The sequence below is a fragment of the Lissotriton vulgaris genome, chromosome 11 (assembly GCF_964263255.1).
Source record: "Lissotriton vulgaris chromosome 11, aLisVul1.2, whole genome shotgun sequence".
In the NCBI taxonomy this organism is placed as follows: Eukaryota; Metazoa; Chordata; class Amphibia; order Caudata; family Salamandridae; genus Lissotriton; species Lissotriton vulgaris.
The window spans coordinates 928,133-955,992 of record NC_141699.1 but is presented as its reverse complement, the minus strand read 5'-3'; the positions used below and the strand labels follow the sequence as shown (position 1 = coordinate 955,992).

Here is a 27,860-nt window from a genome sequence, read left to right as displayed (position 1 = left end):
AGTACGAGTCTAATAGTATCCTGGTAACTCCATTTAACGTCTTGGGCTGCAGTCGCGGCGGGGCGTAAACACTGACCAGCATGATTTCTTGCCGTCTCCACGTACCCCGGACCTCTGCATACGTTCCACCAGAATCTAGCTTGGTCTTAGCTACTTGGAAGGGCATGCCCTTCTTGATGAGGATGGCCACTCCACCACCCCCAGGAGAAAATCCGGTGTGCGCTAGCATAACGTAAGCTCCCCTCCCTGTAAACGCACATTGGGCACCTCAAAGGTAGGTTTCCTGTAGGAGGATCACGTCTGGCTTGTTTCTCTTAATGTATCTATTTACTAGTGCGCTCTTAATCTTACTAACCAATACATTGACATTCCATGTCAACACGATATATGGTGCATCATGCATTATGTTTGTTATTCATGTGCTTCCCAAGAGGAGTAATACAAAAAGGGGGAGTAATACCTTCCCCTGCCGTCTGACGGTTGCTGGCCCCGTATCCTGAGATGCCCTGCTGCCGTCCAAATTAAGAACAAATAGAATCTGAAAAACTCCCAACTTCCCCTCCCCTAGTCACCCACCCACTTCCTCCCGCGCCCTACGCCTACCCCATTAAATGTCAATATGACAACTAAGCGCATGTGCCGTTCAAGAAGTCTGTCGATCCCACCTGTCATCCCCCACCAATCCCTAGATAATATTTAAAACAATAAAGGATATAGTCTTTTTCAACACCAAAGAGTGTTTCACCCAGTCTCTTCTGAGTGCAAGCAAGTCTAGGGGGGGGCCTTTTGCCTGCAACCCGTCTCCAATCTGCTCCTGTAGCGTGCCCATTTTTTCAGTCTTCTTCGCCACCTTTTTCTTGCTGCAGTTGGTGGACATTGTCAGACCCCTGCATCTCTGTTCCCGGCTCTTCTGCACTGTTGATAGCTCTTAGGAGCATGTGATCGCTGTCTGTGACCCTTGGGAATCTTTGTCATGTGGGTACTGTCTCCTTGGTTTGAGTCCCTGTTGATGACTCTGGCCTGACTCGACCCTCCATCGAAGGCGGCTCTCCTCTGTTGATACGGGGTCCCCATTTGTGTACTCCCTATAGGCTTCTTATTTTGTGCAGTAAGCCGCTGCTTCAATTTTATCCTCTGGGGTCTAGGCTCCCACTTTGGTGGTGTCCCTCTAGGTCGCGCCTCATTGTTAGTCGCCTCTGTCCGTGGTCTAGGAAGTTCTTCTATCCATGCCCAGGCATCTTCCAGAGTGTGGAAAAATGTATTTGATACTTGAAAAATAACTTTGAGCTTGGCCGGAAAGAGGAGCATATATGAAATTTGCATGGCTCTGAGTTTGACTGAGTCAAAGTTTCTTCGCAACTTCTGTACCTCTCTAGAGTAATCAGGGAAGATCATGATTTTGTCATTGGCCAGTTTGAGTTCTCCCACCTTCCGCGATTCCCTTAGTATTGCGTCCTTATCTTGATAGTTAGAAAATTTTGCTAACAGGGGGCGGCTAACAGCGGGGGCATCCGGCCGTGGTCTCCCATTTGGCATTTTGTGTGCCCACTCAACGATGAAGTAGGTGGAGAATTTCGCTCCTGGGAGGACTTCCCGCAACCATGCAGTTAGGAAGGTGATTGGATCAGAGCTCTCCTGTCCTTCAGGTATCCCAATAAAGCGGAGGTTGTTTCTCCTTGCTCTATTTTCTGCGTCGTCGACCTTCCAAACCACTTCCTTCATGTTAGCCTGGAGCGCTTTGATATCGGATTGAAATTTGTGGGTCGTGTCTTCCACTTCTGAAATACGAGTTTCTCCTTGGGTTACTCGGTCTACTATGTTGTGTACATCTTGCCTCACAAGGGACACCTCCGATCTTATCTCTGACATTTTACCTTCGATGGCCTCTCTCGAGGCATGAATTTCTCGGAGGATTGCCGCATTGTCTGGGGGGAACCATGACCTCTCCTTCCGGTTCGGTCTGTGGCGGGAGTACTCTGGTATATTTAACCATCTTTCCCGGTTTTTGCGTCTTGGTTTCCTTATCTCTGGCCATTATGAGATATGACAGAAGTCTGTTATCTGTCGTACCACCGGAAATCGCACCTTCTCAAACTTTAGTTTATGAATTTTCACCAAATGGTACAGACTGCCTTAGGAGTGTTTCTGTAGTTTCGGTCCCTTTCTACCATAGATGTGGACCAGTTCCTGTCTTGTCCACCGCTCTCTGGTAGTCGTTTTGATGATTATGGTGGGTTTTTCCTGCCCCAATCCGTGTATTTGTATTCCAGTCATCAGAGGACAGATCTGGGTGTTGCCTGCCCCGTCCGTCCCCGCCCTGGGTGTTGCCAGCACCGCGGCCGCTCAGAGGACGACTCCGCAGGCACGTCTCTCGCCCCGCTAAGGATAATAGGATCAAAGCCCCCGCGGTTGAACTGACTGCAGGCTCCTTCTCATTACCAGACTGTGCTCCCTGTCCGTTTCAGTGGTTCTCCATTTGCGTCTCACTTTTCGCTGCGTAAAGGCGTGTCAGACTCACTATTTTCCCCTCCTGGTGTGTTCCTGATCTGATTATCAGGTATTCACATCCCTCTCCGGATGCCTTACGGAAGCCTGTGTGTCCTAGGTGTATCTGCTTTAGTCGATGTAAGGCACCTCTGGATGGGCTCTCCGGGGGTACGGCAGGCAGGTGTAGCACTTCATTTAGGCTCCCCACTAGTCTTTTGCAGCCCCAGGGGATGTCTGCTCTTCACTCCCCCTAGCACAACCCCTCTCACCTGCGCTCGGGTTGGGTTATTACTTGCGTCGCTGTTCCCCCGGGGTGGTCACTCGCCGCCCAAATATAGATTGTCTACCTCAGTCAGGTGGCCCGTCTTCAGTCGACTCAGGCGGCATCCTGGGTCTCTCCCTTCTCACCAGAAGGTCCCACTAGGTCGGACACCCCCCTTTGTGTCCGGGGCACTGCCTAACAGCTCCCCGCTTCACTCTCATGGCTCGCTGCACTTTTCAGCACTTACTTCTTATGTGGCAGGAGGCCCAGAGAGTCCCCACGATCCAGCGGGTCAGGGCGCCAGGTCCGGTCCCTGGATACTTCACAGGCTTGCTTTATGTTGGTAAGGCCAAGCGGCCATCTCCGTCATTCCTGGGTATTACGTTGTCAGGATTGCCTCCGCAGCTCGAGTGCAGCCGGGGAGAGGCACTCAGTTCCGGGTTCTCGCTCCGAGGGGTGAAGGGGATGAAACTTTCTCACCTTCCTCCATTCCCGCGGCTCCAATTCTTCTTTTTTATCTCTCTCCCTACTGCCCCGGCCTCTTGATGATCTCTGTCAAGGGGTTTGGGGGCAATCCCAGCAGTGATTACAGCTCTCATGAGATCGTCTGCAGCAGACCCTCACACACTCTGACCTGCGGCTAATGTTCACTTTCACCGCCTTCACTCAGCCCACCGCGAATTACCGTGCGGCCATCCTGGTTGGCAGCTAGAGTGTGGGCTGAGGGTGGCTCTTGTTTCCCAGTTCCCACTCCGAAGGGGGGAGGAGGATGCTGCTCCCTCACCTTCCTCCGGTTTCCGTGGCTCAACATCTGCAGCGGATCATCGCACCCTCCGGTCTACAGGTAATGTTCATTTTGCCGCCTTCAGTCAGCCCACCGCAAGTCTCCAGGTGGCTGCCTTAGGGTAATGTTGCGCAGTTAGCGGGTCTCATCGGCCATCTTGGCCGCTCCAGCTTGTCTCCAATTTAACACCACTTTCGCCCCTCGTGTCGGAGTAGCGTTCCCCAAAGCGGCTCTGTTCGCACGCCTAAGGTGTCTGGGCTCGTTCACATCCTTAATGGGCCGTAGATGTGGGCTTAGAAGACAGGATTAGTGTGAGGATCGGCGACGGGCGGCCGGAGATGCTAGTCAGCCATGTTGCCGGCCACGCCTCGACGTATTACCTGGTTGAACAACTTGTTTGGGCTTTTCATCAATCTTGGTGCTCTAATGGTGGTTGAACTTGGCCACTTGCTCCCACACACAGGTAACTGTGACTCCTGATGTCTATGCTTATTCATAATCCAGTGATACTTTGTTACTTTCGGCTGCAAAGTTGTAAGTGCCCACTACCCTCTTTCAAGCCCTGTCGGCTACAACTGACTTTTCCCGGCTAGACAATTATCAGTTCCTTAGGGAAAATAAATCATCTGGCCCAGTGTGTTTTCAATGGATGTGGATTATGGGCTCCTAAGGCCTCGTATGTAGGGCCAAAAAGCCAGCCCTATCCAAACTTTCAAATAATTATATCACTTTGCTGTGGATTCATACTTAGCCGCGATTGATCAGAATTGCCGGCTGGAGTGACAGGTTCAGAGTTGGATCGGTCTATCCAGAGTCAACAAATCACTATTGTAGGTAAATCCTGCTGGAAGACTGTCACACATAGGTACTTCAGCGGTCCTTGTTGTCACCACTCCTCACTCAGATTGAGCTAAACTAACATCAGTTCCAAAGTATGCAGATGAACCCCAATTCCACCACCTCAGTGGTGGATCTAGGTAACAATCCAGTCTCTGGGGGTTATACAGACGCTCGTCATTGGAACAAGCCCAATATTATCCTGCAAAGACTTGCCTCATCTCCACCTCAAAAATTAAAAAAAATAATAATTCAGTCCTGTTGAACACCATGCTACCATTTTATCCACTTACCAATGCTGAGATAAAAAGTACAAATGTCCAGCTCTCCCTGTTGAGAAACTTTACTCCCGCTGTTACATGTCAACAACCAAACTGAACTAGCTAGAACCTCGGTACTTTCTACTTTTAACTGCTACAGCCTCATTTACTTTAACCTGTTTAAGTGTTTGAGCTAACAAACTGTGCACGAGATCTGGCTGCCTGATTATGAATTCTCTTGGAAAGAGGTGCTCTCTAGCTGCAAACTGTAGTCCATGTGTTCATTCAGACGCACCCATTCCTACCCATCCTAAAACCAGCTGCAAGATCAGAAGCGACAGGTGCCTCCTCCTCTCCTTTGCAATGGCCTCCCTCAGACCACAGGCACGCTCCCAACATTAAGGGAAAGAAAGCCTCACAGCCTATAACTTTTTTATCAGTGTAAACCTTCCACAACAAGCCTATACTCACTTCCTACATGTTCTATACCCCTACTCTGATCTCCATTCTCCTTTTTGTTTTTTTGCTGGCGAAGTTGTAGTCGGCGGCTGTTCTTCCCCCCCCCCCCCCCTGCCCCCCCCCCCCGCCCGCCTCCCGGACCAGTCTCTCCAGCTCTAGTATCTCTTTTTCAATGTCTGCACATTTCAGACGTGATTCCTATTTCCTTCCCTCAATGAATGCCTGGGCTCCCCCACCCCCTCAGATCAGTTTTGAATACCTCCCACAGGGTCACTGCCAAATCCACTGACCACTGATTTTCTTTGAAATACAGTTCTACACAGTCATGTACATTTTCCCGTATCCCCCTATCCTTCAGCTACTATGTATCCAGCCTTGGTGGCAGCCGGTAGCCCATAGTTGGACCCAAGAGCCGGGCCTTCACTGGGGAGTGGTCTGATATACCCCTTTCCAGGTGTGCTGCAGCACGAAACCACTGCACCTTGGTCCGGAGTGTCACCAAGTAGTCTATCATAGAGAAACTGCCATGTAGTGCAGAGAAATAAGACTATGGATGAGGCTCAGGTGTATGCTCCCTTCATAGATCCGCCAACCCCATTGCTGACACAAATTAGCACAGGAGACCCACCCTTCCCCCTCCGGCTGCACCACTCATTCTATCTGCGTCTAGTACTGCATTCATGTTGCCTCCTGTCTGCAATATTTTGGGGGCAGTTTTAACAGTAAATCCCCCAGGTCAGGGAAAGTCGTCCCCAGGAGTTGTGGCGGAACATAGAGCGAGCAAAGATTCAGATCAGTCCATTCCCATGTCCCGTTAAGGGCCACATAATGACTCTGTGTGACATGCCATGCCCCCCAGGAGATAAAGGGTGATGATTTCCTGACAAGAATGCACACTTCCCGTGAGTCAGTTGTACATGAAGCATGGGCCCTCTATTCATATCCCATTCTATCTAAAGCCTTGTAGTTGTGGCCGCAGAGGTGTGTCTCTTGTAATTGTACTATGTCAGGGCCATGATGTTGCAGGTGCAATTAATGTTGCTTCGTAGACTGTTAACATTCCAGGACCATATCATCAGCCCCTGAGAAGTGCCTTGTGTACCTTTCATTGTAATCTTCAAGGGTGTCTACTCTCAACACCCATTGGTTTCCACAATCCTCCCATGTCACCTGTAGATCATCTGCAAAACACAAGGTCCCCCCAAACCCCACCCTGAAAGTTACAGTCATGGAACTGCGAAGCCATTATAAACACTAATCCAAACAGTAAACCCCCTGAACCTCCCCACCGCTACCCTGCTCTGTGAGTTTTGAACTGCTCTCATCCCCAAATTACAGAGCACCTGTCACCCCAAACAGAACATATAGTAAGTGGAAAAGGCTGCAGCCACCCAGTTAATGGCATTCTGGATAACTTATACAGCCATAACTGAAACATACCCTGCACACTGGATTAAATGCGTACGCCTCGGCTCAGAGTGAATTCGACATGTCTTAGACAAAGTCTCTGTACCAAAAATATCTCATGTGTTTCCCCCTGCTCCCGCCCCCCCATCCCCCGTCCTGAGCCCTCCAGCATCACACATGATGCCCCCCACCCTGTGTACCAAACCATCCCCTTCATGCCCATATCCCAGCTGGAATGCTCACATGCCTCACGAATGGGGGTGCAGTTCAGGGGTGGGGTGGAGGGGTGATCCTCCTCTCCCCAGAGCCCGTGGATCGATCTTCCCTCTTTTCTCCATTGGCCCCTTTTCCGGCCACCTTCCAGCCAGTCCCATGCTTCTTCAGGGGTGGTAAAGTGCCATGTTTTTCTGTCCGTGATGACTTTCAGTTTGGAGTGGAAGAACATCATATATTTCAACTCCTTGGCCCTTAGTGCTCTTTTAACTTCATCAAAGCTTTTTCATTGGAGCTGCACCTTAAAGGTAAGGTCCGTGGAAAAGCGGATCACCACATTTTCGAGGCGTAGATCTCCCTGCGTCCGTGCCACTTGTAATATCGCATCACAACCTCTGTAATTTAGTATGCGGGCCATTATTGTTCACAGCAGCGGCCGTGGAGGTGGGCCCAATGCCACAGAGAAAAAGTTTGAGAGGAGTTTTGGTTGCAGCTTATTAAGGACAAGGGCCTCTAGTAATAGGTCAACACTGGGACCCTCAGAATATACGGGAACACTAACCACTCTTATGTTGTTTCTTCTTGCCATCCCTTCCTGATCCTCCAGTCTGGCGGCCATAGCTGTACTCTCTCTTGTTAAGATCTTTATTTGTTCCTCCAGACGTTATGTTGTGGAAAGCAGACCGTTTACATGCGTTTGCCACTTTTTTAGAAATTTTGTGTAAGTTGGACCAGAGTAGATTGACATCCAGTTGGGGCTCTATAGGTGCGATGTAGCCCCGGCTGCCATAATTGTGCGCAGGGAGGGTTCCCCTTCCTGTTGCGATTCACCTCCCAGAGCCACACACTCTGCACCCTGGGTCGGAGTCCTTGCTGCGGACATCCTCCCCACATATTTATCCAGATTATTCTACTGCAGGGGTTTTTGAAGGTGGCCCTTCACCATTTCAGGGGCCCCTTTCCCCTACTCACCTTGCAGCTTCATTCGACCCACACAGACCCTGGCAGGTCAGACTCCCTCAAACAACCTCCTGCTCGCCTGCCCTGTTGATCCTCTCTGTACCCAGTGTGGTACTGACTTGAGTGTTTGCAGTGAGTGCAGGATCCAGTCCACACAGTTCACCTCTCTGGGGTTACTAGACCCACCCGGGTTCAGGGGCAACTTCAATCACTCCGCCTCAGCTAATCTCAAATCGATGCCTCCAATTGGGATCAGTTCTGACCTTTCTGCTTACAGGATTATTCCCACTCCAGTCTCCTAGGCTGGAGCGCTTCCACGCAGCTGGCAGGATTCACTGTACTTGCTAATCTGGGGCCCAGCAGGCCTCTCTCAGGCCACTGCGGAAGCACACCCGGGCCCATCCGTCCATCTCCATGCAATCTTAAGAAGGCGTGGGGGGAGCGAAGCCCCCGTTTCGCCGCTCTATTACCTCGGGCTGACTCCTCCTCTGCTCTCTCCCCAGCCACTGGAATGTCACTCGGCCCTCTCCTGCAGAGCCCTCCTTCTGGGCTGCTACTGGTCTCTGTCTGGGCCCCGTAGGCTGCAGTCTCGGGAACGCTGTCCTCCGGCCCCTCGGGTGCCCGTGTCCAGCCCAGAAGCCGCCAGGCTGCCCGCAAATGTCCCAAGTTCCTACCTCGTCAGCAGGCAAGCGGAAGGTCCGCCGCGGCTCCCTTGGTTCCGGACACCTCTCCTGATGCCAGCCTCCTTCAAAGCCTTCAGGCCCCACCCGGGACCCTCGCCTCACCTCCGACTCTGCGGTGGGGGGCATGATTCCTCCAGTCGCAGTGTCCCTAGTCCACCTCTCCAACGGGTAAGCGACCCGCGCTGCCAGCTACTTACATCAGCCACCGGCTCAGTCGATCTACCATGTGGGGGCCGTGGGCGAGTCACAGAGCCCCCCGTCCAAAGGGGTTCCATCTGCCATTTTCCTGGGATCCCTCTACAAGCTATGAGGCGGTTTCGTGCACCAGCGATGCCACTCAGTTGTTGCGTTGTCCTGAGGTTCGACCGCTGAGGGTCACTTCATCACCATTCCCTCCGAACTGGCCCAAACACTGGAGGATTAATGAGTGGATTTCAGGGGACTAGTCCTGGGCGACACAGAGCCCTTTTAGCAAGCAGCCATCTACCTTGGCTACTAGGTATGCCCCACTTAACTCATTAGTACCTAGAATAGATAACGTTATTCATAAAAAATATGATCCACACACAGTACTTAAACATGCCATCAATGTAAGACTAAAAGAACAGAACCTAGAGGAAAACCCTCAAAACTCTGGGTGTGTGCCGATAGAAGTAACAGTCTACCTTAAGATTCTAACCAGATAGCCTCAACTTTTAAGACCTGACCACCATTACCTCTCAATGGTGCTTTGTAGCATAACAACCCCCCACCCCACCCCAGACCTACCCAGGTGGTCCTGGAGGGTAAATTCCAGGAGAGAAGGGAATTACAAATTAAGGGCCTCCACATCCTTGACAACTTCAATATTTTGTAGCAATGGGCTCTGCTTTGGCTCATCACTGCTTGAACGAGGCAGTCTACCCTTTGTCCCAGAGACTGGACCGCAGCAGAGAAGAAAATGACGTTCTAAGAGACTCCATATCCTGGACGACTTTAATACGTTAAAGACATTGGCTCTGCCCACTCTCTGGTCTCCTGAACTGAATTTCTCTGGGGCCAGGTGAACCATCATTAACCTCTCAGAGCACTCCTTAATGATCACTAAAACCGAGAACCACCTGAAGTGTCTCACCTCACTCAACCCAGTGCTTTGAAGAGGATTGTGGTGTCAGGTACAGCTCTATGCAAAAGTCTAAAAATAAATAATGCGTTTTTTGCACACCTGGTGGCTGTGAGATGGCCAGTGAGATCTTACAGCACATCCTTGTTAGTACATGTTGGTTTCATACAAATCTTTACCACAATAACCATTATTTCAATCCTTTGTTGTTCTTGTCAGCAGCTGGTGGGTAGAAGGAGTGGTGTCAATACTTAAATGAAAATGAATTCTCATAGACCCATCCACCGTCTCTAACTTCCCCCTACCAGTCAGTTTTGGGCCTCTCTTATATAATGATTTACAAGATTTCACTTAACTAGACATGTCTGCTGCTTGTTTCTATCAAGAGCCTAAATCCACACTAGGACCCAGAGATTATTAGCTAAGCATGAGTCTGATCGTGAAGATAACGATTCACATGAAGGCCTCTGCCGATCATGTATAGCAATAGAGAGATGTTCAGTAGTTCAATATCTAACATGATGCAGAATTCAGCACTCAGCCTCCATTACAACTCAGAGGTCTTCTATATTATGTGGAAAATTGACCGTATAGATGAGAATGATTTGGAACGGTACTGCTAGCTTGTTTTTTTAGGTCTCGCCTAGCGACGAGCACATGCGCTGCTCTCATTAGCGAGATCTATTGTTGGTTTCTGTGCCGAAGGGGGACAGGAGATGTGCACGCAAATGATTCATTTTGGCACAACGTGCGCTTGCCACGCTTTCGGTTTCTCTCCCTTCCCACATAGAAGTCATGTTTGAATTGTTGCTGCTTGCACTCTTGACAGCCCCTGTAGGATACATATGCGACTTGGAGCTGTGCCGAGTAAGTTGGTGGGAGTGACTGCTAACAGCTGGAGTTATGGAGCTCATCGTAGGTGTAGATAGAGAGGCAAGGGCACTGACAGAAGCTGGCTCTTGCTGCTGCTGCTTCCAGTGGCGCCTTGTACACTTAAGCCAGTTATTTGCTGCTGAGCATTGCTCAGTCCCCCGAGAAGCCCAAGTGCCCACCGCCGACTGCACCAGGCCTGTGATAGGTCAGCTGCTGTAATTCGAGAGAACGCATTACATCACAGACCGCCTTTTCGTTCACCTCGGAGAGCGCATTTCCACCAGGGGATCAGAGGGGCCAGCCCTCTTGCTTGCCTGCACTCTCCGAAGCCTTTGGAGTTTCGCCTCAGTGTGCCTGTGATACTGCCCAGGGCATTATGAGAATCTGGTGAAGAAATTGGATCCCCATACCAGCGAATGAGTTTTCTGTAAAGGCGTGTGGTTCTGGTCACGGATGTTTCCGTTTTAAAGGTGGCAGCAACCAGAGGTCAGGCAGCTGGATGTAGTGTGGGCGTGCATGTAGGCAACCATGCCCTAAAGGCGTGATTCCAGGCAAAGGAACACACTTTAGAAGTGCCACAGCGGAATCACATGTTCCAGCAAAATATAAGCTTGGTCTGGGGGCTCAGTGTGATAACGCATTCAGGCAGGAATCTGTATTCGACTGCTTGGTCAAAAGGTTCAAATCCCTGGGGGAGGGGTGTGGCTTGCATGCTTTCATCCTTTCAAGGTCGATGACAGGAGTACAATTGGGTAACAATAAACATCAGTTTTTTCGGTCTGTGCCATAATTTCCCTGCTGGGGTGAATGTGCCTTTACAAATATACATGTGAAGTTTGCACATAAACGCACAGAAATGAAGTGATCCTTGGAGAAACAGCGGTCTAGAATAGTCATGCAGTTAGCCCTTTACAGTTTAGTACTTGACCTTTTGGGGAACCTTATGAGTCCAGTGACAAAGGTTTATGTATGCCTATGTATTTATGTGGTGCAAACCTGCCTGTAAAGCATGGGAGTGTTGTAAAACATTCACCTTGGACTCTGAGATCTGCTCTGGCATCTACTTTCTAGAAAAGAGAGGGTCACTGACACTGTATCCTGCTGGACTAGTGAGACATGTGAGAGGGTATGGAGAGAGGTCACAGTACGTCAACAGGGCTCTAGTACTCTTGAGCACATCAATATATGCTCAGAAAGAAGAGCTTCTGGTAAGCCATTCCAGAGTGTACTTCCCTCAGTAAAGATCCTACGGCCTCCTATCGAGGGCGGTTGTAAAGCATCAGGCCAGGGAAGACTTTTATTTGCTGGGCGTAGTTATTTGGTTGTATGAGGGAAGGTCTTCTTGTTGGCAACGTAGGAGAGAGCTCCTGCTCGCAGGCAGGTCGCTCCCCACGCTGCTGCATGGCTCTGCCTGCATTGTTTTTCCCAAATCTTGTCTTTTTACCCTGTACCTAACTTGCTTTCTTGCCCATGTTTGTTTTTATTCCCCTGTGCCTGTACTTGCTTTCTTGCCCAGACTTGTTTTTATTCCCCTGTGCCTGTACTTGCTTTCTTGCCCAGACTTGTTTTTATTCCCCTGTGCCTGTACTTGCTTTCTTGCCCAGACTTGTTTTTATTCCCCTGTGCCTGTACTTGCTTTCTTGCCCAGGCTTGTTTTTATTCCTCTGTGCCTGTTCTTGTTTTCTTGCCTAAACTTGTTTATCCTTCCTGTGCCCAGTTCTCCCGCGCCCCTGCCCGTATCCCCCCCTTGCGTCCCCGCCCCCCTGCAATTCCATTCCCCGCTCCCGCCTCCTAGCTACTCCTCCTTTCAACATCCCCTCATATAGAGGCCATGCAGCGGCCGTGCCAGTGAACCCGTCTGGGTCCAGGGGTCCTGGCGCAGGGACCTTGGGTCCAGCGCCAGGACACCTGGACCTCACGAACTCCACAACGCCCGACACCGCTACGATGCCAGAACCCTCCACGCACTCAACACCGGACGATCACACACCTGCTTCCTGGCCGCCCTGAAGCGCACCCACGGAGCTTTCACCTGCCGGAACTGCAGCTTCACAAGCATCCGCCCCACCATGCTGCCGACCAGGAAAGAACCCAACCACCTCAGATGCATCCTTCTCAACACCCGCTCAGCCCGCAATCACGCCGTTGAACTCTGGGACCTACTCGAATCAACCTGCCCCAAACATCGCCTTCCTGACGGAGAACTGGCTGAACCCCGCCTTGGCACCCGGCATAGCCATAGGCTACAAGATCACCTGCAGGGAGCGCACCCACGGAGCAGGAGGAGGAATCGCCATCGTCCTCAGGAACACTCTGAGTCTCGACCAACACCGACGACACCCTCAGCACCGCCGAACACCTGCACTTCTAGATCCACACCGACCCCAAAACCACCCTCAGAGGAACCCACATCTACAGACCCCCGGACCCTGACCACAGTAAAGCGACTCCATCGCCGACTTCGTCAGCACACACGCCCTCGCCTCCACAGACTACATCCTCCTCGGGGACCTGAACTTCCACCTCGAGAACAACAACGATACCAACTCCACCACCCTGATCGACAACCTAGCCAACCTCGGACTCAGACAACTCGTCACAACACCCACCCACTCCGCCGGACACACACTTGACCCCATCTTCTCCGCAAGTCCCCACATCTCCTTCAACCACACCTCCGAACTCCACTGGAACGATCATCACTGCATCCACTTCACCTTCCTGTTCGGCAGAACACAGAGCGTCCGCCTTCCGCTCCGAAGCCACCGAGAACATCTGCGGCGTACCCCAGGGCTCATTCCTCCGCCCAACTCTGTTTAACATCTACATTGCACTGTTCACCCACATCGCCCGTCGGCACGACCTCAACATCTTCTCCTACACCGATGACACCTAGCTGATCCTCTCACTCACCAAGGACCCCCACACCGCCAAAACCAACCTTCATGAAGGAATGAAGGCCGTCGCTGAATGGATGAGGAACAGCCGACTGAAGCTGAACTCTGACAAGACGGAGGTCCTCATCCTCGGATCCACCCCTTCGTCCTGGGACGACTCCTGGTGGCCGACTGCACTGGGAACCACTCCACCGACCACGCACGCAACCTAGGGGTCATGCTGGACTCCACCCTCTCCATGACTAAACAGGTCATCGCCATCTCCTCCTCCTGTTTCAACACCCTCCAATGCTCCGCAGGATCTAGAAGTGGATCCCCACTGAAAACGAGAACGGTCACCCAGGCCCTCGTCAGCAGCAGGTTGGACTACGGAAACGCCCTCTCTGCAGGAGCCTCGACTAAACTCCTGAGACTGCTCCAACGCATCCAGAACGCCTCTGCACGCCTGATCTTCAACATCCCTCGCCGCAGCCACATCACACCCCATCTGAGAGATCTGCACTGGCACCCGGTCAACAAGAGGATAACCTTCAAGCTCCTCACCCACGCACACAAGGCACTCCACAACACCGGACCAATGTACCTCAACAGATGACTCCGCTTCTACACCCCCACCCGCCAGCTCCGCTCCGCCGACCTATCCCTTGCCACAGTCCCCCGCTTCCGAAGAGTGACCTCCGTCGGCAGATCGTTCTCCCACCTCGCCGTCAAGACCTGGAACACCCTCCCCATCCACCTACGGCAGCCCAAGACCTGCTGACCTTCAGAAAACTCTTCAAGACCTGGCTTTTCGAGCAGTAGCAGCATTCCCCACCACTGCGCCTTAGAACCCTCATGGGTGAGTAGTGCGCTTTACAAATGATATGATTGAGTGATTGATTAATCACTGTGGTGTTGAGTTAAGCCGATTCAGCTTTTTAATATAGGCTTCTACCCACAAGATACCATCACTTGTATATATAAAAACAAGCATTTGCAATACAATAGGTCTCGCATTTACGCAAATTTGACCTATTGACATTGCAAATGACAATGCCTTTTATTTTTGTTTTTGTTTTTAAAACCTAAATAAAAGGCATTGTCATTTACAATGCCAATAGCTGAAACTCTCGTAAATGCGAGACCTATTGCATTGCAAATGCTTGTTATATATTCTGCAGCCATGTCATATATAGGAAAGGCAGCACTGAGAAATGAGTTGTATTTTGTGGCCTGTTCTACTTCGTCTAGACTGAACCAGAAATATGCAGTAATACAGCCACATGGGAGATGTAGGACTCAGACTGGCATGTCTGGATGGCAACCGCCTGGAGAAGGGAGGAACTTCTAGGTGAAAGAGGAAGCGGTGGTGAAACACTGACACAACATGGCAGTTAAGGTTCACCCTTGAGCAGCACAGATGGACACAGCTCATGCAGAGGTCTGAAGCAGTGAGGTGCCATATGCAATCAAAGACGCAGTCAAAGACACAACCTCAACAGTTCCCCTGCTGAGCAAAACACGACTGGGGGAAAGCAGGCAGCTGGTATCTGTGTACAGTCATGGCAGTGCTGCCCTGGGATTCTCCTATCGTGTTAATGAAGAAGAGTGCGGCACTCCAAACGCAGACCATTGTACTTGGTGTCATGATCTAGAGAGAGCCGCACTCTGTTTTCGCAGTTGATGAAAGTGTATTCAGGGGCATTACATTTTAGGAAAAACGGTACTCAACAACTTTATTTTATGAGAAGACCAGTACTCAGCAATATCATGTTAAGTCGCATATAAATTGCTGTTAAAGGAGTTATAAATCTCCGATATTGGAGGAACAGTACTGCAAACAGTTATTGGAAGAGCAGCTCTTTGAGACTTTTGTATTCTAAGGAAAACAATAGTCTTTAATCTTCCAGTGTATGTAGAGCCCTCCTTAGAGATGTAGCATTTGGGAATTGTTTTCATACACAGTGTATCCTATCAAAGCATATTTTCATCTGGAAAAAAAGTGTTATGTGGATGATTAAAATGTCAGAAGCTATGTTTATGATTTATTTATTAAGGAGTTTTATATGGTGTTAATAAATACACCTCATGGCTGCTTCAGACTACCAAATAGAATGTGGCATTGCAAAAGTTGCACGTGGATCACAGGCCCAGTCAACCTTTAGTCAGTGTGATATTGCCTGAACTACTGAAGGTCTGTAGTTTCAGAGGAAATTGGTCTTCGTGGATAGCCCACAAGACAGAGGCCTCCAGAAGAGGGGCAGCGTTCAGGTCTGCCTGAATTTGTTGCAGAGAGGCTGAGATCCCAGTGTGGGTTCAGTTTGTTCTAGAATTGGACTCCTGTGATCTTGATCTGATACTTCCTGTCTGGCCTGTGCTGGACAATTCAGCATGGCTTGTCTTCATCTCTGGCTGCTTATTGGACAAAGTAGGTGGCTAGATTGTTGAGGAATCAAGGTCTTTGTTCCCTGGTACATTGTGTATGAAACATAGGACTTGAAGTAAATATGTTGTTGACCAGGGCCAAAACAGGAACTTACGGTTGGATAAATCTATTATTAGTTCTTCGAGGTTAGGCAGTGTAGTGTCTGACAGATGAATAAAACAGACTGAAAGGTAGATGATTTGAGAGCCAGCTTTTATTAATTCCCCAGCCACAGGTAAAGCTCTCAACTGACAACCTCCAGTCTCTGTGTATTCCAGAATCTCACAAGAGATCGGAATCACAGAACAAAGTGTTCCACAAGTTAAAGAAACAGTGAGCAAAATACATGAACACCATTACACATCTCCCCACTAAACAAAAGCATGAAATGATAAGTTTTACAAATAGAAGAAAAACAGAAGAAAGAATTACAATAAATAATCTCTTAAATAAACAGGAGGTCTACGTACTCTTTGACTCCTAAAGGAAGATGAGGAAAAGTTAGAATCATTAACAAAATGAGAAGTAGATGGATAATGCAACTCTTGGGAAGGAATTTTTGATCTAACTACAACTACTCTACTTCTATTCCATATCCTCCCATCTTCCGTTTTAATTGCATTTTTGAACACTTTCACAACAGACCTTATATCAGTGTATTTCGACCATGGTCTACAACCAACAGGAGCTTTTATTCTCACAAGATCTCCCACTAATATCTTTTGCACATTCACACAATTTCTTTTATCAAAGTACTGCTTTCTCTCATCCAACTTTCTTTCTTCTTTGTAACGCCATTCATCAATCCTATTATCTACCAAACCCTTTTCAATTTTCATCCACCCAGGACATAACCAAGTGTTGGGAGCTCTTCCTTTAAATAACTCAAATGAAGTTCTTCCAGTTGTGGAATGTGGTGCGAAGCGATAAGCATTAATTCTCTCCTTAAGAACAGACTTCCAGTTTAAACCTGATGATCTAGCTAACTGTATAGACTCCTTCAGGGTTTTATTAACCCTCTCAACTGCCCCATTCGATTCAGGATGATACAACGAGCAACGCTTATGTACTACACCACACTTACTCAAAAATTCCTCAAAAACTCTCGAACAAAATTGAGGCCCATTGTCAGAAAGAAGACTGTTAGGAAAGCTCTCTTTGTTAAAAAGAGTATCTAGAAACTTAATCACCTCCTCCGAGGTAATCTCTCTAACAGCAGAGACCTCTATCCACCTTGAATATAAGTCAATTAACACCAAAAGATAAGGAGTATCAGACACACCTGATAACGGACCAACAATATCTATTGCTACCTCATCCCAAGGATGTCTTGGTAATGATCTTTTCACCATTGGCATCTGTTTTGTTTTTAAAATCTTATCACTTGCACAACACTCAGGACAATCTCTCACCAATCTCTCAATTTCTAGGTCCATTCCAGGCCACCAAAATCGCATACGTAAAATTTCTTTAGTCTTAACAATACCAAGATGTCCTGAGTGTGCATGACTCAACAACTTCTTTCTAATACCTAAACGGGGAACCATTTTTGTTCCACGAGTCAAAAATCCAGAGTTCATTGAAAGCTCATCAGAAACCAATGACCAAGGTTTTTCCAAGCGAGATCTATTACTAAGAGACAACATAACTTTTTTAATTTCTTGATCCTTCTCCAACTCATCTCTCCACTCTTTCTCTTCAATTGCCCCCTCTGTAATTTCACACACACTTATACTCTCCTCACATTCATCTAAATCATCTTCATCATCAAAATTTTCCTTAGCTACCATTCTTGGCAAATCAAGTTTCGTTGTTCTGCAGCTGATAAGTCAGGTAGATGTTCCAATACATCTCGTCCTTCTCCCCCAAGACAGTGAAGAAGAAGAGCTAATTTCCTTTCCGCACTCAAATTAGTTCCGCACACTCTTGCATAGTTTACAAAAATTTTCTTCCATTTTTTCCATTTTACATTTGGTTCTCCAGGACTTATCAGAAAGAAGGCTGGCTGAGTTACATTCTGCATGTTTATTTAAATATATATATATTTGTCTTATATCTTTATATATTTATCTCAAATTAAAATATTGTCTCATTTATTTTTATTTAATGAATAAACTGACCACTTTCTATAACTGTGTTCTTCAATTCCCTTTTTTTTTTTTATTGAATTGTCCACAGAAAGTATGGATTCTCTATTTCTTTTAAAAAGAACACAAACCCTTATGACTTAATAATTTGTATTGTGTTCCTTCATACACATTTTCCTTTTCCCAGCTTTATGATGTAATAATGCTCCTTTGCTTTTCCTGCGCGCGTTCTGAGTCTATCTTTGTCTATATTAATAGAACACAAGACTTCAGCTTTCCTTTCTTGTTCACGTTCTAACTCGGTCTTTGTTTATTGAGTGTTCTTGGAACGTGAACGCGTCGGAGCGTTAGTTGCTCTTGAAACGCATGCGTCATGTTCTTGGAACGCAAATAGACACGTTAGAAACGCGCTGACGTGAAACTTTGCATGCGCTGGACGCGAGCTCCGAGTTCACAAGAGCTCGCGCGTGAAACCAACGTTTCCCAATTTCTTTTCCTTATATTTGTTCTTTTCCTCCTTTTTAAGTAAATTAAACCGCCTTCCCACCAAACTCCTCACCGCACAACTCTCTGTCTTTGAAGAATAATAGCCGCAGGGAAGACTTCGCTTCCTTTTAATTTTTACGCCGCTGGAGGAGCAGGTGATTTTCCTTTTTCAAGCCTGTGTTGGGGTAGGGTTCACCCGATCGTCGCCAATAAATGTAGTGTCTGACAGATGAATAAAACAGACTGAAAGGTAGATGATTTGAGAGCCAGCTTTTATTAATTCCCCAGCCACAGGTAAAGCTCTCAACTGACAACCTCCAGTCTCTGTGTATTCCAGAATCTCACAAGAGATCGGAATCACAGAACAAAGTGTTCCACAAGTTAAAGAAACAGTGAGCAAAATACATGAACACCATTACAGGCAGGCCTGGCAGGCTGGTTCTGGAGCCACAAAGTTAGAGTTTTCACACTGAAAGACCAGTTTAAACCCTTTAACACATAATAGTGGGATTATCAATTTGGGGAATTACAAAAACGAACATCAGCCTAACATATTTTAAATATGAGAGACTCTTGTAAGAGCAGCCACCAGAATCTGAGACTTTGGGGTCTTATCCAGACTATTCTCCATTTCGAGGGGGCCTGCTAATGTTGCCTCTTCATACCGTTGTTATTTCCGCTTGCAGTAGAGCCGCTCACCCAGTGGGTACGGATTGATGCACTGGTGTAAAGCTCTAAGTGGGTCTTCGGGTGGAGGATCATGTCACTCTATACACAGACTACCTGCTTTAATTCTTGAGGTACCCTTCTCCAGGGTTTCCGGCCTGTGAGCTATTCAAATCCTAAACTTATTTGAGGAATATTTAGGGCTTGGAGTAAATTGGCATAAATCTTATTCAAAGACAACGAGAGGGATGTGTGGGCTTTACTTGTGTGTGCACGTAGTCTAGAAGTACAATGTGGCCCAAGTTTTCCATGCCCTTAAAAGTTACTATTGTCGGTGGAGAGCTCTTCCTGTATCCTTTATGGGTCTGATGGGCCTGAAATGAAATGAAATTTAAATTTATAACGCACACTAATACTCGGAGGTGTCTAGGCGCGTGTCTAGGCCTGCTCAGTATGTTGTCCCTCCTTCCCCAAATTATGATATTCACTGCAGGATTATCCATTGCCTACCCTGGGTATGTCTTTTCAGCAATCATCAGCACCTCTTTTCCTTTACGTGGGCAGGGGGTACTTAAAGTGTTGATGGATGAGAACTGCAAAGGAACGTATGGGGATTTATTGAGCCAGGCAAGTTGATGTGCTATTTAACATAGTACCTATGCTGTTCAGCCACTGTGCTTGTCTTACTAGCCCGGGCCGACACAAATCCCCTACATGCCAGGTTCTAGATAGTCAATGGAGTTAGTAGACAGGGTCTCTAGGGAAACCCATTTGGTGCCAAGGGAAATTGCCATCTCTGCCCCATGTCAGCTGATATAGTTCAGGTACTTGCATGACCTCTGTGTCATGAAACAATTGCGTCACCTGTTGGATTGCACTGTGGAACTGAGAGCATCAATTTCCCAAATACAATTTGAGAGTGTGCAGTGGTCGATACTTTTGCACTGGGATAGCTTTTATCCTCTCCAAGACAGTAGGGTAGTAGCTTCCCTTTGCTCCCAAACGTGCATTTTTAGGTCTCTTGGAAGACATGGATGTCGATACATTAACAGAAACAGAAAAAAAAGTTATTCTCTTAGGTCCAACTGTCACCAAGCAGGACCATGCACACATATGAAGAGGTATGGTGAAGCAGCTGAGGTCAGTGAATTGATCAGAGGTATGGACAAGTTTCTGACCATGGAGCAACTGAAATGCTGGCCTCGGAGCAGCAGAGACGCGCAGCAAAATCTGAGTCTCCTCGATGTTTTACATCAATATCATGGTCAGGCTGGGTAACTGAATGGGTTTCCTTCTATTGCATTACCTGCATATAAAATGTGAAATACAAATAAGTTTGCGTCTTCATTCCACAGCTGTGCAGATTTGATAACGTGCCATTCCTTGCTTTGCTCGTAATTGTCTTATACAAAATGTCAATAAAATTGTTTATTTATAAAGTGAGAATTGTCTGAAAGTAACAAAATAACTCAACGAGGAAGTGTGGGAGAGCAGTGCATCCACTGTCTAAAGTTGTTGTGCTATCATTTCCTGTTTTACAGGCTCATTCTGGCAGCCAATAGGGACGAGACCTACCTCAGACCCTCCAGACCAGCAGATTTCTGGGGGAACAACAACGACATTCTCAGTGGTGAGTGCAAAACGACAAACCAGTGTTGTGATAGGCTCACACTGTGATTTAGGGTGCTAGGATACATTTCAGTGGCCAGAATTACCCAGAGTGCACTTTGAGGGTGGGTCTTTGCATCTGTTGCGAAGTATCGATTTCTGCTGTAAAATACAGTGGTCTGCTGATATGGTTTCATTACATCATATATATCTTTACATATATATATCTCATCACCTCTGTGGTGTATGATCCAGTTGTGCACCTTTTAGAGCTAGCGTCTTTGCAAGAGGTTTGACCCGTGCTTCTAAATGACATCCATGAATGTAATTGAACCTACCTGTGTGTGTGTGTGTGTGTGTGTGTGTGTGTGTGTGTGTGCGTGTGCGTGCGTGCCCGTGCATGTGTGTGTTTGTGCGTGTGTATGTGTGTGTATATATATATATATATATATATATATATATATATATATATATACACATATATACACACACATATATATATATATATACATATATATATATATATATATATATATATATATACATACACATACACACATATATATATAGTTTGGCCTTAACATGCACTTTGAATAATAAAACTGAAAACATCACCTTAATGGAGGAATTGCTGTGCTGCCCACCACATGAAAGGAAGTTTGGTGATTTGGGAAAGGAGAATCAAAATAATTTGTATATATATGTTCGAGGCATGTGGGCTGCTGAATTCATATCTGTGCATAGATCGCCGCCTAGTGTTGGGTCCGGATGATTGCACATTGTTGTCCTGGAAGAGTCTTCGAAGTATCACGAGATAGGTGGCTCCTCCCCTGGACTACAGTGCGCATGGGCATCGCCTCCATCCCCAGATTGTTTTTTTCCGCCATTGGGTTCGGATGTGTTTCGGTTCCCTCTGTCGGAATCGATAGTTGTTTAACTTTCCTAACTTGAGACCAAAAGGTCTTTAGGACTCGCGTCGGTATTGTCCATCGTTCGGGTTGGCTTATTTATCGGCTCCGAACACTTACTGCCCTTCCGCGTGCTGTCGGCGCGGACGGGCCTACACGACGCTCCAGACTACTTCAACATGGAACGAACTCGGTTTAAGAGGTGCCCGGTGTGTGCCTCTAAGTATTCGCACCTCGACGTGCACCCAGTGTGCAACAGATGCTTGTCGCCGGACCACGACGAGGCCAGGTGTATGGCCTGCTCCAAGTTCCAGTCGAAGAAGACTCTCAAGCTACGTCGGGCCGCGAGACTGCAGGCCCAGTTATCGGCACCCCCTCCAGCCTACATCTTTGAAGAAGACGTTGGAGACGACACCGTCCTACAAGTTTCGGACTCTGAGCCAGCGTCGGACGATGAGCACTACGACGCGGGAGATGAAGAGTTCGAGGAAGTCGTCGAGGAGGTAGGGGACGACGACGGGGCCATTGCCACCGTGGAGGATAGCTCGGAAGAGGAGCATCCTCATATTGACTCTGGGGCCGAACCCCAGCATAAGGCCCAGGTCGAGGGATCGCCTTCGGGCCTTACCCAAGACCTCAATACTCGTCCCATGGCCCCGCCTCCGGGCCCGGCCACGGACATTAGAGATGCGCCACTCCCGGTACCGAAACCGAAAGTGAAGCCATCAGGATCCGCACCATCCGTGTCGAAACCGAAAGGGAAAGTCGCACTGGTGGGACCAAAGGCTCCAGAGGCCTCGGCGCCGAAGAAGTCCAAAATGGCCGCCGAGATCAAGAGCCACGCCAAGATGGCCGACCCAAAGACACCGGTGTCGAAGCCGAAGGCAAAGACGCCTGACGCGGCTGCGTCGGCGCCGAAGATGGTCGACGCGCTGAAGGCCCGCGTCGACGCCAAGAAGGTCGATGACCCTAAAAAAGCCTCAAAGAAGCGTCAGGACGACCCCAAAGCTCTGGCTGCGCCGATCCCGCTCGACAAAGCCAAGGGCGGTGATGTGTCGGCTCCAAAGACCGTGCCTTTGATCACAGACCCGGATCAGGACTCGGAGGACTCGCTCAAGACGGTCCAACCCTCGCCGTCCTTTACCAAGAAGGTCACGGAGTCCCTTCAACGCATTCGGAAGGATGCAGTGGCTCCCGAACCGAAGGATGTGGCGCCGAAGCCTCCACAGAAACCGGCGAAGGCGCAGACGCTGATCCACTTCACGCTGCCGCCAAAGACGACGCCGAAGGCTTTCGCTCCGAAGCATGGGGCTGGGGTGCCCTTGAAGCTGGTGTCCACGCCTAAAGCATCTTTGGTGGTGCCGAAGCCTCGGCTCCAGCCACTCGCTGACGAAGAGCGTCGAGAGGTTGTCATCGACGCCAACACAGGCAAACTCTCTCTCCTTAAAAGGAAGATCACACCGGAGCCAGTGTTGGAACATTTTTGTATTCCACTCAAAAAGAAGTTGGACTCTGCGGGTACTTCTGCCCCTATGGAGCCTGCATCCCCACAGGGCCTCGAACTCTCACCCACTCACTCTAACGCTGGGGAGGGTGACGGAGACGAGGAGGAGGAGTACAATTATCCAGCGTACTCGGATCCAGAGGAGGTCAATGAGCCATGGTCTGCTGGAGGCGACCCTGAGGACCCTCAGTCAGGACAAGAGCCGCAGCTTTTTGCTGCGAAAACTTCCCCAACAGAGGACTCTGCGGCCTTCAACGCTCTAATTGAGAGAGCTGCGGCCAATCACGATGTCGACCTCCATGCGGACCCAGTGGATGTCGATTTTCTGTTTGACACTTTCTCGGTGGCTGAAAAGACTGTCAAGACATTGCCAATGCTCAAAGGAGTGCTAAAGCACGCGCCAGAGGTTTTCAGGGAGCCCACCCGGGCGCGAGTCATCAATCCTCGTATTGACAAAAAATACAAGGCAGCGCCCACTGATCCAACGTACATCAAAGGACACTTGCCACTTGACTCTTTGGTGGTATCCAATGCACGCAAGCGGGCAAACTCGCAGACCACGGGTGATGCTCCTCCCCCAGACAAAGAATCGAATATCTTTGAGGCCTCAGGAAAACGTATTGCTGCGCAGGCAGCTAATATTTGGCGCATTTCAAACACGCAAGCCCTACTTGCACGCTACGATAGGGCACACTATGACACCCTAGAAACACTTCTACAGCACTTACCTGATCAGTACAAAGAGGGAGCTGAAATGTTAATTCAGGAGGGGAAGCTCATTACCAACGCTTCCATTAAGTGCGCACTGGACGTGGCTGATACCGCCTCCAGAGCTATAAACACTAGCGTGCTACTGCGTAGGCATGCTTGGCTTAGGATATCAGGCTTTAAACCAGACATACAGACAACCATCTTAAACCAAACAGTTAATCCAGACCACCTGTTTGGGCCTGAAGTGGATGCAACCCTTGAAAAAATGAAAAAAGACACTGACACTGCTAAGTCTATGGGGGCCCTGCAGTCCCAGCAGTTTCGGGGTGGTTCCTTTCGCCGCTCCAATAACCGAGGCACCTCAAGGGGTCAGGCATCACAATCCACGCAATACTATAAAAGCAACACCCAGACCTCATACACCAACAAGGGTAGAGGTGGTTACCGGGGCAACAACGTCAAAGGCAGAGGACGTGGAAATAACAGCTCCAGGTCCTCCACCGCCAACAAACAGTGACGCCTTGTCACTGCCCCCCCGACCACACAACACCAGTCGGGGGGAGACTCCAGCAGTTCCTGCCCGCGTGGAAATCCATCACCACGGACAGGTGGGTCAAATCTCTTATCCAATACGGTTACTGTCTGGAACTCACTTCCACTCCACCAAACATACCTCCAAGAACGGGTCCTATGTCTGGCGAGCACTTGCACTTGTTGCAGCAGGAGGTACAAGTCATGCTGCAAAAAGGGGCAATAGAGCTCGTTCCACTGCAAGAAAGGGGAACAGGAGTTTACTCTCTGTTCTTTCTAATCCCCAAAAAGGACGGATCCCTCAGGCCCATCCTGGACCTCAGACCCCTCAACTGGTACATTCTGTCAGAATATTTCCATATGCTCACGCTGCAGCAGGTTCTCCCTCTGCTTCGGCAGGGGGACTTCCTGGCTACTCTGGATCTCAAGGATGCATACTTTCACATTCCCCTGCATCCTTCACACAGGAAGTACCTCAGGTTCACAATTCAAGACCAGCACTACCAGTTCAGGGTTCTGCCTTTCGGGGTCACCACAGCGCCCAGGGTCTTTACAAAGTGCCTGGCGACTGTGGCTGCGCATTTAAGACGTCAAAACATCCACGTCTACCCCTACCTGGACGACTGGCTCATTCAGGCAAAGTCAGAACAACAGTGCGCCGACCACGTGTCCCGCACCATTCATCTCCTGCACGATCTGGGATTCTCACTGAATTACCCAAAATCCCATCTCCAGCCCGCCCACATACGGCAGTATCTGGGCGCGACAATAAACACTCTGGCAGCCACTGTGCAGCCAAATTCAGTGAGAGTTGCCAGTATTCAGACGCTGATCCAACGATTCAGACCTCAGCACTCGCTTCCAGCGAAGGTGTTCATGCAGTTGATAGGCATGATGGCCTCCTGCATCTCCATTGTCCCGCACGCGAGGTTACATATGCGTCCGCTCCAGGAGTGCCTAGCACGTCAGTGGACTCAGGCTCACGGGCAGCTAACAGACCTAGTGTTGGTGAGCGGTCGGGCGTACAACTCTCTGCATTGGTGGAATCCACAAAACCTTTGCAAGGGCCGACCGTTCCAAGAGCCTGTGCCACAGATTATCCTGACAACGGACGCTTCTCTCCAGGGATGGGGAGCGCATGTACTCCACTACACAGTGAGGGACTATGGACACTACAGCAAAGGAAGATGCACATCAATGTATTGGAACTGATGGCGATCTTCATGGCCTTAAAGGCATTCAAAGTACATCTGTGCAACAAGGTCGTGTTGATCCGGACGGACAACATGACGGCCATGTACTACATTCAGAAACAGGGGGGCACACACTCTCCGCAGCTGTCCCATCTGGCTCAGAGCATGTGGAAGTGGGCCATTCAAAGGAACATTTTCCTGATGGCAGAACATCTCCCAGGCAAAGACAATCAGATGGCGGACCTGCTCAGCAGGCACAGCCACCAAATGCACGAGTGGGAGATACATCCATCAGTACTCCAACCGTACTTCCAAAAGTGGGGTCATCCAGAGATAGACCTGTTCGCCACAAGGGAGAACGCAAAATGCCAAAGCTTCGCCGCCAGGTTCCCACATCCGCAATCGCAGGGCAATGCGATATGGATGAACTGGTCAGGCAGATTTGCGTACGCTTTTCCCCCAGCACCTCTGATACCGCTGGTGGCACGCAAGCTCAGGCAGCACTCGATGACTCTCATCCTGGTTGCTCCAACGTGGGCTCGCCAACCATGGTACACCACGTTTCTGGAACTTTCCGTGGTACCGCATCAAAGGCTTCATCTCACACCCAGCCTTCTGACGCAGAGCCATGGCGACATTCAGCAACCAGATCCGCAACAGCTCAACCTGGCGATCTGGCTCCTGAAGTCCTAGAGTTTGGCTACCTCAATCTTCCCCCCGATTGCATGGACATCATTCGGGAGGCAAGAAAGCCCACTACTAGAGCATGTTATGCGGCTAAATGGAAGCGGTTTGTCATTTATTGTGCAAGCCACGACATTAACCCGCTGGATGCTTCCATTCAGGACATCATATGTTACCTGTTCCATCTATACCAATGCAATTTGGCGTATTCTTCCATCCGCATTCACCTGTCTGCGATGGCCGCGTACCTCCAGAATAGGCAACACCTATCACTTTTCAAGGTGCCTGCTATCAAGGCATTTCTGGAAGGACTCAAAAGGGTCATTCCACCACGGACACCACCAGCTCCAGAATGGAACCTCAATGTGGTTCTTACAAGGCTGATGGGTCCTCCTTTCGAGCCACTACACTCTTGTGAGCTTCAGTTTCTGACTTGGAAAGTGGCTTTCTTAGTAGCAATTACGTCGCTACGGAGGGTTAGTGAGTTGCAGGCCCTCACCATCCAAGAACCTTTTTTCCAATTCTATGCTAACAGGGTGGTGCTCCGCACTAACCCTAAATTTCTACCCAAGGTTGTATCTCAATTCCACATGAACCAGACAATTGAGTTGCCAGTGTTTTTTCAAAACCCTGAGTCGCTGGCTGAGCGAATGCTCCACACCCTTGACGTTAAAAGAGCCCTAATGTACTACATTGACAGGACAAAGGATTTTCGAAAGACTAAGCAGCTTTTCGTTGCCTTTGCATCACACCACAAGGGTAACGCTATTTCCAAAGCTGGTATCGCTAGGTGGATCGTGAAATGTATTCAGATCTGTTACGCTAAGGCTAAACGCACTCTGACAATTCCACCAAGGGCCCACTCCACCAGAAAGTTGGGGCCTCTATGGCTTTCCTTGGGAACATTCCCTTAGAGGATATATGTAGAGCAGCCACATGGTCTACCACACATACATTTACTAAACATTACTGTGTAGACGTGCACTCTAAACAGCAGGCAGCTGTTGGTCAGGCTGTTCTCAAAACACTTTTCCAAACTGCTGCAGCTGGCACGGGCGGCCGCCAATAATAGGAGGACTGCTATGTATTCTATGCACAGATATGAATTCAGCAGCCCACATGCCTCGAACTGCAAATGCTACTTACCAGTATGCATCTGTTCTTGGCATGTAGGGCTGCTGACATTCATATCGCCCACCCTCCTCCCCGGCGCCTGTAGCAGCTGCAGTATTCATATATATGCTCATAGCATAGTCATCACTCACATAGTTCACTCAATCTCGGCCACAATGGCTAAAAACAATCTGGGGATGGAGGCGATGCCCATGCGCACTGTAGTCCAGGGGAGGAGCCACCTATCTCGTGATACTTCGAAGACTCTTCCAGGACAACAATGTGCAATCATCCGGACCCAACACTAGGCGGCGATCTATGCACAGATATGAATGTCAGCAGCCCTACATGCCAAGAACAGATGCATACTGGTAAGTAGCATTTGCAATATCTCACCAAGAGACGCGGCACTCAGAGAGATGCAATTTGGAAACGTTTTTATTTGAGAAAGCTCAACCGACGCGTTTCAGCCTCCAAGGCTTTGCTCACGGTTAGTGAGTCCTTTCTCTATTGCACTATTTGTACACCCACCTGGCCTCAATGTGGCATTGTGGGTAGTGTAGTGCGTAAGTTAAAAATTACAAAAGTTCTTGAAAGGAAATCATTATAGACTTTTTACACAAGCAGACAGTCAAAATTGATATAGTATCAATTAAAATAACATTCACGGTTGCATAATCGTTCAGTACCTTATTATGTTCAATATCAGATTTGCAGCATCTTTTGTTAATGCATGATAGA

At 48.8% G+C, this 27,860-nt stretch overlaps 1 protein-coding gene across 3 annotated transcripts in view; it reads left to right on the top strand.

Annotated features, from left to right (window-relative positions):
• The window catches only part of TANGO2 (transport and golgi organization 2 homolog), a 781,874-nt gene that overhangs the window by 365,440 nt on the left and 388,574 nt on the right, over positions 1-27,860 (top strand). For all 3 annotated transcript variants that reach the window (XM_086942620.1, XM_086942621.1, XM_086942622.1), the window contains exon 4: positions 20,409-20,497. In XM_086942620.1, coding sequence (XP_086798746.1) covers positions 20,409-20,497 — 89 coding nt within the window. The remainder of the gene's footprint in view (positions 1-20,408; positions 20,498-27,860) is intronic.